Source organism: Neofelis nebulosa, chromosome 9 (genome assembly GCF_028018385.1).
Source record: "Neofelis nebulosa isolate mNeoNeb1 chromosome 9, mNeoNeb1.pri, whole genome shotgun sequence".
NCBI classification, from domain to species: Eukaryota; Metazoa; Chordata; class Mammalia; order Carnivora; family Felidae; genus Neofelis; species Neofelis nebulosa.
This window is the reverse complement of record NC_080790.1, coordinates 88975531-88988392: the sequence shown is the minus strand read 5'-3', so window position 1 is coordinate 88988392 and position 12862 is coordinate 88975531. Positions and strand designations below refer to the sequence as shown.

At 36.9% G+C, this 12862-nt stretch overlaps 1 protein-coding gene across 11 annotated transcripts in view; it reads right to left on the bottom strand.

The window, feature by feature from the left end:
- CCDC138 (coiled-coil domain containing 138) overlaps positions 1-12862 on the bottom strand; it is a 134857-nt gene that overhangs the window by 53152 nt on the left and 68843 nt on the right. For all 11 annotated transcript variants that reach the window (XM_058684615.1, XM_058684613.1, XM_058684611.1 and 8 more), the window contains one exon: positions 11770-11962. In XM_058684615.1, the coding sequence (XP_058540598.1) occupies positions 11770-11962 (193 nt within the window). The remainder of the gene's footprint in view (positions 1-11769; positions 11963-12862) is intronic.

Genomic DNA, 12862 nt, shown 5'->3' with positions numbered 1-12862 from the left:
GTCTCCCTCTCTATCTGTCCCTCCCCAGCTTGTGCTCTCTCCCAAAAATTAACTTAACGGGCACCTGGGTGGCTCAGTTGGTTAAGCATCCAACTCCAGCTCAGGTCATGATCTTGTGGTTCATGAGTTTAAGCCCCACACCAGGCTCTGTACTGACAGCTCAGAGACTGTAGCCTGCTTCAGATTCTGTGTCTCCCTCTCTCTGCCCCTCCCCTGCTCGTGCTCTGTGTGTGTCTCTCTCTCAAAAATGAATAAAGATTAAAAAATAATAAACTTTAAAAAATTATATAAAAAATAAAAACTTAAAAAACCCATATTTCTCAAGACAGTTTTGATTTTATATTTAAATTGTAATATTTATATAAATATTACATATTAATCTTACAAGTGAACTATTGTATTGTAATTTGAAGTGCTGCATATTGAAATACTGTATTATTAAAGTCAAATATACATGCATTTTACCAATATACTTTTAGCTGGCAATGATTAAAATTGTACCTATTTCTTCTCAGCAATACATTATATTCAATCATTTTATTTTTCTGAGCGTAATGGAGAGGTTATATCTTACAGTTATATTTTATTTCAGAGAATCAGTGTAGCACAGTAAGAATGCAGACTTACCCTCTTTATGTCTCAATTTTCTCATTTATAAAATTGAGATGTTAATACTGACATCTCATAACCTTGTTATAAGGATTAAATGAGTTACTATATGTAAAGTGCTTAGCCTGTAACATAGTAAGTGCTATGTAAGTATTATTATTTCTTTGATTGTCTCAGGAGCACTTGATTTTAGGAAGTCACACAAAGGGTCAAGAGGGTGGGCTCTAGAAATGGAGAGAGGTGAGCTGAACCAGACTCTGTCAAATACTGGCTGTGTGGCTGTGACACAATTATCTAACCTCTATAAACTAGTAACAACTAATATGGGAACAATAATATTCAGAGACAATCTATAAAGGGCTTAGGATTATAGAGTTAATCACACCCAGTATTATTATCTTTTTGAACAACATATTTGCACTATCCAGTCAATGGAAACCAAGTATCTTACAGATCTATATATATTTGGGTACCAAGTATTTAATATTATGTATATTAACCAACACATTTATCTGTTTTTGTCTTTTTATACTAAATTTATCAATCTTGTAAGGGATACTTTTCTTTTATAAATAGCAAATAATCTTCTTACCAGAGTTAAGACAAGTATTCTAGGTTTTTCCTATGTGTAAATTTTTAGTTCTCCCAAAGTTTGCTGTAGCACACCAGAAGACAGGTATATCTTTTATTTTGCCCTATACTTTTATAATCATTTCTCCTAATTGTATTTAATACATGTCATCTCTTTCCTTTTCTGGTTCTTCTACCTGGCTTGCTTTGCTGATCCACCAGCTGCCTTTCAACCCTCAGCCTACTGAACCTGTAGAGCACCAGACAATGAAGACAAAAACCACAAGATCAAAAAGAAATAGTTCATCAGCTCTAGAATAGGATACCGATGTGAATTTCACCTTTCAGCCACTCACTTTTCTTAACATTAATTTTCTCTCCTTGAAAGTGTTCTTCAGGATAATGTTAACCTTCATAAGGCATTACACTGGTGCTTTATAAACTGTAGGACAGTGTTTCTCAAGTTGTTCTCAGAAAATTAGTGCTATATATCACTCTTCCGAAAGGATTTGGAGATTAAATAAGTTTGGGAAATATTGCATATAATATATTTGAGTTTTAGTGACTCAGAAAGCCCACTGGTAATGAAATTAAAGTATTGGCATTATTAAACTTTAGTTATCCTCAAATTTCTCAAAGGTTTTTAACTACAGACCACAACTCTCTGTTTTTTTGAGTCACATCTATTATTTAACCCACAGAGCTGCTTTTCCATGACACAGACTGCTATGATGTTCTAGGAAAACATGCAGATGTCTTTTAAAGTAATAATCGAAGTATCTGGGGCCCTCTGTAGGTTCTCACTCTACTTCCCATGGAAGTTTGCACAGTTCTTAAATCTCTCAAAACTTCCACTGGAAAAATAATTTTTAATTTCAAAAAATGAATTCTGAACTATACACCTAGAAAAATGGTATAAAAGATGCATATGTTAGGGCACCTGGGTGGCTCAGCATCTGACTTTGGCTCAAGTCATGATCTCATGGTTATGGGTTCAAGCCCCACACTGGGCTCTCTGCTGTCAGCGCTGAGACTGCTTCAGATCCTCTGTCTCCTCCTCTGCCCCTCCCTAGCTCATGTACTCACTCTCTCTTTCTCTCTCTCTCAAAGATAAACATGAAAAAAAAAAAAAAAGATTATTTCCACATAGACCTAGCAGCTCTTAATATTTTGCCATAAACACTTCTATTAAAAAAGAAATAAACTGTTATAGAAAAAAGTGAACTGAACAAAAACTAACCCCAGATGTGTTTGTCACAAATGGAAAATTAGGGATAGTTTTACAACTTTAGGAAAACATATTTGTTGCTTTATGTGCTTTGTCAGTTAATCAAAATTAGGAGAGAATAATGGGTGGTAAGTTTTATACACCATAAGGCAATACATAACTTTTTTTAAAAAGTTTATTTATCTTTGAGAGAGACAGAGACAGAATGCAAGTGAGTTAGGGGCAGAGAGAGAGGGAGACACAGAATCTGAAGCAGGATCCAGGCTCTGAGCTGTCAGCACAGAGCCCAATGCAGGGCTCAAACTCACAAGCTGTGAGATCATGACCTGAGCCGAAGTCGGATGCTCAACCGACTGAGCTATTGATTAGATTTTTAATAACATACCCAACTTATTTTCAGTTAATCATACTCATTCTGCCTGTTTTGTAATGACTTAACTGATTTTTGAATTTTGATTCCAGCTCTCAAATCTTGTCTGATGCCAAATTAGACCTAACAGATTATTTTCAATCATCAATTTATATACAAATACTTCTGGAATCTCCTATGGGATTCTTAAAAATGCTTTAAGATATATTTCTAAGTGAATTCTGAGTGATTTCTCAGATATTTCTTTAAAAAAATTTTTTAAACCATTTCAGAATCAGAAAAAACATCTAAACAAATAATTTTTCAAATTAAACAAACAGCATAAATTGTGTATTCACACATTTAGATGAAAGATAATAAACTTATACAGTTCTTAGTTTCTTAAAATAAATTAATGGGAGTTTTGTCTAATTTTTCAACTTTCATTTTATATACTAAAGATTATACTTAAAAATATACACACTTTTCAGAAGCTATTAGCTTAGAAATTGGACAAAACTCATAACAAAAACAAGACAGTTATGAGGTGACAAGGATGGACAAGAGATACCATAATGTGAATTCTGGCTAGAAATTTTATTACCAAGTAACACACAAAGCTTAAAATTCACCACATATTGTGCCAGTATGAATGAATTGTAAACACATTGTTAACTAAAAATGGTTAACCATGTAGAAAAACATGGTATAATCTCTGTATGTTTTTCAAAGAAGATAAACCAAAAGTAATGTTTTAAGAGGTTGATATAACACCATTTCAGAACAGCTGTGACCCCAACAAATGTTTTCCTCTTGAAATAACTCACTGGTCTCCTTGTATGTCATGCTTTTCCACAGTTTCAAGCACTGGCTCATACTGTTCCCTTAGGAAAGGTCTTTCTCTTTATTTTCTGCCTATGAAATCCTACACACCCCTGACAGTCCAGTTCAAATGCTAACTGCTTATACTATATCGTCTCCCGATCCCCTCAATCATACTACCAAAAGTAATTTATCATCTCTCTTTTATTTATTTTTTTATTTTTTTATTTTTTTATTTAAAAAAAAATTTTTTTTTTAACATTTTTACTTATTTTTGAGACAGGGAGAGATAGAGCATGAACAGGGGAGGGTCAGAGAGAGGGAGACGCAGAATCTGAAACAGGCTCCAGGCTCTGAGCTGTCAGCACAGAGCCCAACGCGGGGCTCGAACTCACGGACCGCGAGATCATGACCTGAGCTGAAGTCGGCCGCTTAACTGACTGAGCCACCCAGGCGCCCCTATCATCTCTCTTTTAAACAGGAGCACATTATTTAAACATCTGTGTGGAAATTATAAGATGAAGCAGAATTAAATATTTATAATCTATTTACCCACCAGACTCTAGTGACTTTGAAAGCACTTACGATTCCATTTTCTTAAAAAAGTGACTTGCACAAGGAAGTCACCAAATTCACTAATTGTGTCATTTCATTCCTATTGCCCTATTTTGAGGTTTTAAGTTAAAATTACTCTTTTTTATAATATATCATGATTGTTTTAACTAAAATTTATTTTTTTCAAAAATATAGTTGACATATAATGTTACATTAGTTTCAGCTGTACAAAATAGTTATTTGACATTTAAATACACTACAAAACGCTCACAATGATATTTAGATACCATCTGTCACCAAAGTTATTAAAATATTATGGACTGTATTCCCTATGCTGTACTTTACATTCTCATGACTTATTTTTTTAACTAGAAGTCTGTACCTCTTAGTCCCCTTCACCTGTTTCCTCCATCCCTCTCTGGCAACCACCAATTTGTTTTCTGTAAGTCTGTTTCTGTTTCGTTTATTCATTTATTTAGTTTTTTAGATTCCATGTAGAAGTGAAAACATGTAGTATTTTTCTTTCTCTGACTTGTTTCACTTAGCATAATACCGCTTAGGTCTATCCATGTCACCAAAAATATAAAGATTTCATTGTTTTTTTATGGCTGAGTGATATTCCTCTGTGTGTGTGGTGTGTGTGTGCACGCACAGGCACCACATCCTCCTATCAATTCATGTATCAATGAACACTAAGGTTGCTTCCTTATCTTGGTTATTGCAAATAATGCTGCAGTTAGTAGACAGGAGTGCACATATATTTTCAAACTACTGTCTTTTTTTTTTTTTTTTTCAGGTAAATGACCCGAAGTGGAATTGCTGGGTCATATGGTAGTTCTAGTTTTAATTTTTTGAGAAACCTCCACACTGTTTTACATAGTGACTGCATCAATTTACATTCCCAACAACAGCATACCAGGGTTGCCTTTTCTCTACATCCTCACCAACACTTACTATGTCTTGTCTTTTTTTAAGTAGGTTTCATGTCCAGTGTGGCGCCCAATGTGGGGCTTGAACTCACAACCCTGAGATCAAGACCTGAGCTAAGATACAGTGGGATACTTAACTGACTGAGCCACCCAGGTACCCCACTTGTCTTTTTTTTTTTTTTTTAAATTTTTTTTTTTAACGTTTATTTATTTTTGAGACAGAGAGAGACAGAGCATGAACGGGGGAGGGTCTGAGAGAGAGGGAGACACAGAATCGGAAACAGGCTCCAGGCTCCGAGCCATCAGCCCAGAGCCTGACGCGGGGCTCGAACTCACGGACCGCGAGATCGTGACCTGGCTGAAGTCGGACGCTTAACCGACTGCGCCACCCAGGCGCCCCCCCACTTGTCTTTTTGATAACAGACATTCTGACTGGTGTGAGATGATATCATCTCACTATGGTTTTGATTTGCATTTCCCTGATGCTGAACATCTTTTCATGTGTCTGTTGACCATGTATATGTCTTCTTTGGAAAAATGTCTGTTCCCGTTCTCAGCCTGCTTTTTAATTGGATTTTTTTTTTTTTTTGGTGTTGAGTTATACTAAGTCCCATATATATTTTGGATATTAATCCCTTATCAGATAGATCATTTGCAAGTATCTTCTCCAGTTCAGAAGGCTGTCTTTTCATTCTGTGAATGGTTTCCTTCACTATGCAAAAGCTTTTTAGTTTTGATGTAGTCTCAATTGTTTGTTTTTGCTTTTGTTACCCTTGCCTGAGGATGCATATTCAAAAACATATTGGTCAGACTATTATCCAGGAGTTTATTCTTTTAGTTTTATGATTTCAGGTCTTCCATTTAAGTCTTTAATCCATTCTGAATTTATTTGTTTTATATGGTATAGTAAACTGGTCCAATTTTCCAACCACCATTCATTGAAGAGACTGTCATTTCCACCATTATATATTCTTGCCTCCTCTGTCACAGATTAATTGACTATGTAAATGTGGGTTTATTTCTGAGCTCTCTATTCTGTTCCATTGATCTGTGTGTCTATTTTTGTGCCAATACCAGTCTGTTTTGATAACAACAGTTTTGTAATCAAGTTTGAAATCTTTTCAGAGTACAGGTCTTTCACCTCTTTGGTTAAGTTTATTCCTAAATATTTTATTGGTTTTGGTGCAACTGCAAATGGGACTGTTTTCTTAATTTCACTTTGTGCTTGTTCATTATTGTGTTGTTGATCTCTGATTCATTTTTATGTCTGTGTTAAGATGTCTTACACTTTTTTTTAATTTTTAATTTCCACATTTTTTTTTTGTTTTTACCTCCATTTTTTTCTCAAGTCCAGTGAGTATCTTTATGATCATTACTTTAAATTTTCTATCAGGCATATTACTTACATCCATTTCACTTAGGCCTCTTGCTGTGGTTTAGTCCCGTTCTTTCATTTGAGACATATTTCTCTATCTCCTCATTTTGTCTCTTTGTCTGTTTCTTTGTGTTAGGAAAGGCAGCTACTTCTCTTGCTCTTGACGATAACAGTCTTATAAAGAAGAGGTGATATAGTGTCTTGTGTCCCCTGTTCTCCAGGGCCTGGCACTCAGGGAGTGTGTCCTATGTGTGTTGCATGTGCTCTGCTGTTGAGTGTTAGTTTTTTTGTTTTGTTTTGTTTTGTTTTTTGTTTTTTGTTTTACTTCAGTCCAGTTGTCTGTAGAGACTCTTTGCCTACTGTGTGCAGTGTTTGGTCCCCAGCGGGGGTGGGGAGCATTTTAACGTGTGCAGTGGTTTGCGTGAGAAACGAGACCTGCCCCTGCCACCAGTGGAACTGAGGTCCTTCAGACATGTAGGTTAGGAGATGTGTTGGCAGGGTTTGTACTGGTCTTCTGGGGGGAGGGACTGCAGCAAACTAAGGCAAGTGTGACTCGGAAGAGTGGATCCACCAAAGTGGGAGGCCACAGGCTTGGTGTAACAAGTTAGGTAAAAAGTGTCGGCACTGCACTGGTTTTGGCAGATGGCTGTTTTGTTTTTTTTTTTATGCAGGAGGGAAATGTGCCTGCCAGCTTCTTTGCTCCTGGAGAGGTCTCCCCATGGTCCCCGTCTCTCCAAGCCATACTTGAAGATGAGCAAATCACTCTCTCTCCCATCTGCCCCTGGAGTTTTTCAAACTGATGGTTCTATGCTGTTATTTACACCAGCTGTCTGTCCTGCTGTCATGTTAATGGTAGACTCTACTTCCTAATGCCCTCAAGTCTCCCCCAGAGCTGAGATACTGATTTTTAAAATTCCAGGTGTTAAAGGGCACCTGGGTGACTCAGTCAGTTAAGCAGCTGACTCTTGACTTCAGCTCAGGTCATTATCTCAAGGTTCTTGAGTTCAAGCCCCTCAGTGGGCTCTGTGCTGACAGGGCGGAGCCTGCTTGGGATTCTCTCTCTCTCTCTCTCTCTCTCTCTCTCTCTCTCTGCCCCTCCCCAGCTTGTTCTCTCTCTCAAAAAATTAAATTAAATTAAACTAAACTAAATGAAAATGAAAATTATAGGTGGTAAGTCTCACTGGTTGTAAGAAGCCACGAAGTTTGGTCCCTCTTGCTTTCAAAGGCAAATGTAATGGGGATTCATCCTTCCCATTCGTGGGCTCCTCAGTGTGAAAGTCTGTTTTCAACCTTCTCTGTACCACTGGCTCCCTCCCCACCATAGACAGCCATGGTCTGCTTTGCTCCCAGACCATGTCTTTGCCCTTCCTACCTTTTTCAATGTGGCCTCTTTTCTACCTTTAGTTGTGGAGTTTGTTCTGCCAGTCTTCAAATCATTTTATGGGTTATTTACGCTGATGTGTTCTCCAGTTGTATCTAGGGGATGAGGCGAGCTTAGGGTCCCCCCACTCTTCCATCTTCCCAGTCGACCCTCTAATTTTTGACATTTTAATTATTACGTTTCTTGGTGTGGATTCCTTTGGGTTCCTCTTGTTTGAGGTTCTCTGTGCTTCCTGGACCTGGATGTCTATTTCCCGCCCCAGGTTAGGAAAGTTTTCAGCTATTATTTTTTCAAGTAAGTTCTTTATCTTTCTCTCTCTTCTCCTTTAGGACCCCTATAATGAAGTTATTAGTATGCTTAATATTGTCCTAGAGGTCACTTAACCTATCTCACTTTTCTATGGTCTTTTCTCTCTTTGCTGTTCAGCCTGATTTCCACTACTCTGTCTCCCAGATTGAAGAGCCACCCAGGCACCCTGTTCTTCTGCATCCTCTAATCTGCTGTTGACTCCTCTAGTGTGTTTGTTCTCCCAAGTTCAGGAGTCCTCTTTATGACCATTATTTTAAACTCTATCAGGTAGATTATCTATTTTGTTTAGATCTTTTTCTGAGGTTTTGTCTTGTTCTTTCATTTTGAACATATTCCTCTGTCTCCTCATTTTGTCTGTGTTTCTATGTATTAGGTAGATTAGTATATCTCCTGATCTTGAAAGTAATGGCTTTACATAGAAAAAATCCTGGAGGGTCCAGAATCACAGTGTACTCTGATCACCAGAACTCAACCCTCAAGCAGTGTATCCTTGTGGGCTATGTGCACCTACCTGTTGTGACTGGGCTGCAAATGCTGTGCCAGTTGGTGGGTTGAGGTGACCACTGAACCAGCTGCCCACCAATGCCCAGCCATGACTACTATGGACGTACTGGTGGGAGGGTCTGGCCCTGGCACAGCTGGATGAGGGGACCAGCTGTCGATTACTGCAGGTGTGCTGGTTGGTGGGGCCAACCACTAGTGTGAAGAAGGGCAGGAGGCGCTTTAAAAATGTGCCTGCTCGGGCAAGTGCTTTGGGATGGGCATGTTCACAAGGGAACACTGGTAGAGAGCAAGCAGTGCCATTAAGGTAGATAGGGAGTGTCAAAAGGCATGCCAGCATCATGCCTTGCTAGACTGAGGAGGGCAATAAAAATGGCACCTGCCAGCACTTTGTTCCTAGAGAAAGTTCCTATAGATCCCTATCCCTCCAAGCACATGCCCTATAATTAGTTAATAAATCTCCTTCACTTATGGCCCAGGTGCTTTTCAAACTGTTTCCCCATGCTTTGTCTACATGAGACTGTGCATGGGCACTTTAAGAGCAGAGTCTCCATTTCCTACAGCCCTCCCCAGCTCTCCTAGAGTTATGACCCACTGTTTTTCAAAGCCAGACATTATTGGGCTCATCTTCCCAGTGCAGATCCTTAGGGTGGGGTGCCCAATGTAGGGCTCGAACCCCTCACTCCTAGAGAGGTCTCTGCACCTGTGATGTCCTTCCTGATTCTTGACCACCACAGCATGTATTTGGTTCTTAAACAGACCATGTCTCTGTCCCTCCTACCCTTCTTGATGTGACTTTTTCCTTGTGTCTTTAGCTGTGGAATAGCTGTTCTCCCTAGTCTTCAGGCCATTTGCAGAAAGAATTGCTCTATATGTAGTTGCAGCTTTGCCGTGTCCCTGAGAGGAGGTAAGCTCAGGATCTTTCTAGTCTGCCTTCTTCCTGGACTCTATCAAGGTTGCTTTAAAATCTTCTCAGGCAAGCCATGACCCATGTTGCTGTTTTACTTGTTTTAAATGATCACATTCATTTCAAGTGTTTTTTCACCTTTCCTACCACTTTCTCAACTTAAACTATAGTTGAATTCTCATTGGTATTATTACACTACGTCACTTGGAGTATCTTATAGTTTTTAAAATATTTATAAGGAAGAATAAAAGTCCCTTATTTATGTCATTTAACTTCATCTATAATCTTTATTACCCTGTTCATTCATCCATTATTTACCATATCTTTATGCCCTATTATATTTCACAAAGGGTTTACAGACACCGTACTAGACTTATATCCATATTTTACACTTTTTGTTTTGTTTATATTAATAAGTCTTTTTAAAAAATATATTATTGCTATTTGTTAGTGATACTCATAGTAGTCATACTATAGCCATAGATAGTCATAGATGGTGATGATAGTTATTGAAAGTCAATAGACTTTGTGAATTTTCTTTGATTTTCTGAAACAAATTCTATCAGGCTGCTATAGCAAATACCACAGACTGTGTAGCTTATATATAACAGATATTTTATTGCTTACAGTTCTGGAGGTGGAGAAATACAACACAAAGTTGCCAGTATGATCACTTTCTGGTGAAGACCCTCTCCCTGGTTCACAGCCTACAACTTCTTTTTCACTGTGTCCTCAACATGATGTAAGGGGCTAAAGAGAGAGATCTCCATGGAGTATCTTTATAAGGGCACTAATTCCATTCACAAGGGCTCTACCCTCATGATCTAATAAGCACTCTTAAAGACCCCAACTATTAACAGCATTAACTCTGGGGGTTAGTATTTCACCATATGAATTTCTAGGGGACACAAATATTCAGATCATAGCACATTATATTCAATTTATTTCTTAGCTAGTCTTATTGGATGGCCTTGATTTATAGAGAGTATCCACAAATTTAATAGTTTTTTATTAATAGTTTAAGACTATTAATAGTTTTCTGCATTCCTTTCCAATATTCATTTCTTTCCTTTTTTTTTAATGGATCGTTGAAGACTGTCAGCATGTCCAATACTGAATTCCACAGAAGGTGACAGAGAGTACCCATTCTCTCTTGTTTTATCTCTATTGCATTAGTTTTATCAGTGATCATTTTATCAAATGATGTTGTAATGTATGTTGGTATGTGGTGAACTTTATTTTGAGCTAATATACCCTTCTCATAAATGACCTTTCAAACATAAGGAAAAAATAATTAAGAAGATAGTTATAGTTTCATATTGTTGTTGTTGTAAAAGTCCATAATCAGGTGTAACTAAATCATACACACTTTCAGATAAAGTAGTAAAATTAAGTTATTGCCATTTCCCACTGAAAAAAAACCCTACACTGAGTTACATAATTTAACAAACAGGAAAGATAAAAGGATGCATACTTAATGTCTGACTATATTGGTATGGCTTACTTTAACAAGAAATCACCTGTTTAGTAATCCAAAAACATAACTTCTTACAGCTATATATCAAAACTATATTTAAAATGGTCAACTTTGATTGAAACATTATTTTTAATCCATTAATTTCCTATTCACTATTATACATCAAGCACTATGCTAGTTGCAGGGGGATACAGTAGTAAACAAGGCAATTTTTCTTCAGTCAACTTACAAACTAGTGTAGGGATTGACAAAATTTTGCTGTAGAGGGCCACATAATAACATAAGCATCTAGGGGGCCATATAGTCTCTGTTGTCAACTACTCACCTCTGTTGTTATAAGACAAAAACAGTCATAGACAACGGGTAAAAAGTGAGCATGCATGTGTTTAAATAAAACTTTATTTACACATCAGGTGGTGGGGCCAGATCTGATCACTAGGCTATAGTCTGCCAACACATGCTCCAGTAAAAAATAACATATTAGGAATTTCAATACTTTATGGTGAATACAATAATATTACCATGGGAACATGATCTAAAAGAATCAACAAAGTCTTCTGGGAGGGGGCAACAATCCAACTGACTAATCCATTTTCTCAAATTTAGCGAATAAAAGCTTACTATAATGTGCCACCATTATAAAATCTCATTCTAAAAATGGAAAACATATTTGACTATGTAAGAGTTGCTTCATTATATAGTATTCTCTTCTACTTGTTTATGAAAAATTATACCATAAGCACATTTGAAAGCTTACCTTGAGTGACTGTTTTGAGAACAATTAAAGTTGATAAAAATCTCAATGGTAAATTGGAGCTCTTAAAGAAAGCAGCTGTCTTTGGTTTATTCTCCACTGAATGGTCTAAAGAATTATCCTGAATTCCCTTAGTTACTACTCCTTTGAATATGTCTTCACCCAGTCTCCTCAATGTTGATGTCATAGTTGAATGCTGTTAAAAATATGTATTATCTTAGTATATTTGTCTATATCCATAATATATTTCAAATACTACAATCAAATATAGAAACAAGAAAAAGTCAAATTTTTTCTAATTAAAAAATGGGTTAGAAATATACAAGATTAAAAAGTAGTAATTTTATAATCAACTTTTAAAAATTATTTCTGATTACTTTTCTAAAAGAATGAGCAGTCTGGAGCACCTGGGTGGCTCAGTCAGTTGAGCGTCCAACTCTTGATTTTGGTTGAGGTCGTGATCTCACAATTCATGAGATAGAGCTCTACACATCAGGCTCCATGCTGCCAGTGCAGTGCCTGCTTGGGATTCTTTCTCTCCCTTTCTCTCTGCCTATCCTCCCACTCACACACACATGCACTCTCTCTCTCAAAATAAATAAACATTCGAAAATAGAAATAAGCAGTCTACAAGAATTAAGAAATTGGAAATGGTACTTTTCTATGAAAAAAATTAGGAGAACTGAGAATTTGAAAATGTTTAAGAACATAATATGATATGTTTCTGGCACAGAGAAATCAACTGAGCTGAGAGGTAGACGACTATAGGTTCTTCACTCCTCCAACATTACTGATAAATAGCTTATCGGGTGTGTATCTTACAGTGTTAGCTTATAAAGTGATCATCTAGGGCCTCACTGCTTTACAACTCAGTATGATTATAACCATCACAGTGATTTTGATAACTTTTTTAACAATTGCAGAATAAAATACATGGTTAGAATCATGGATGATTCTCATGGTGAATAAACTAAAGACAATGGGCAAAACAGACATACTGGCATAAAAATATTTCTAAAATAACATAAGCTTTTATGATATTCGACATATATATTAAGAACCAAATAAAGGAAAACCATTTCACACTGCTGCAGAT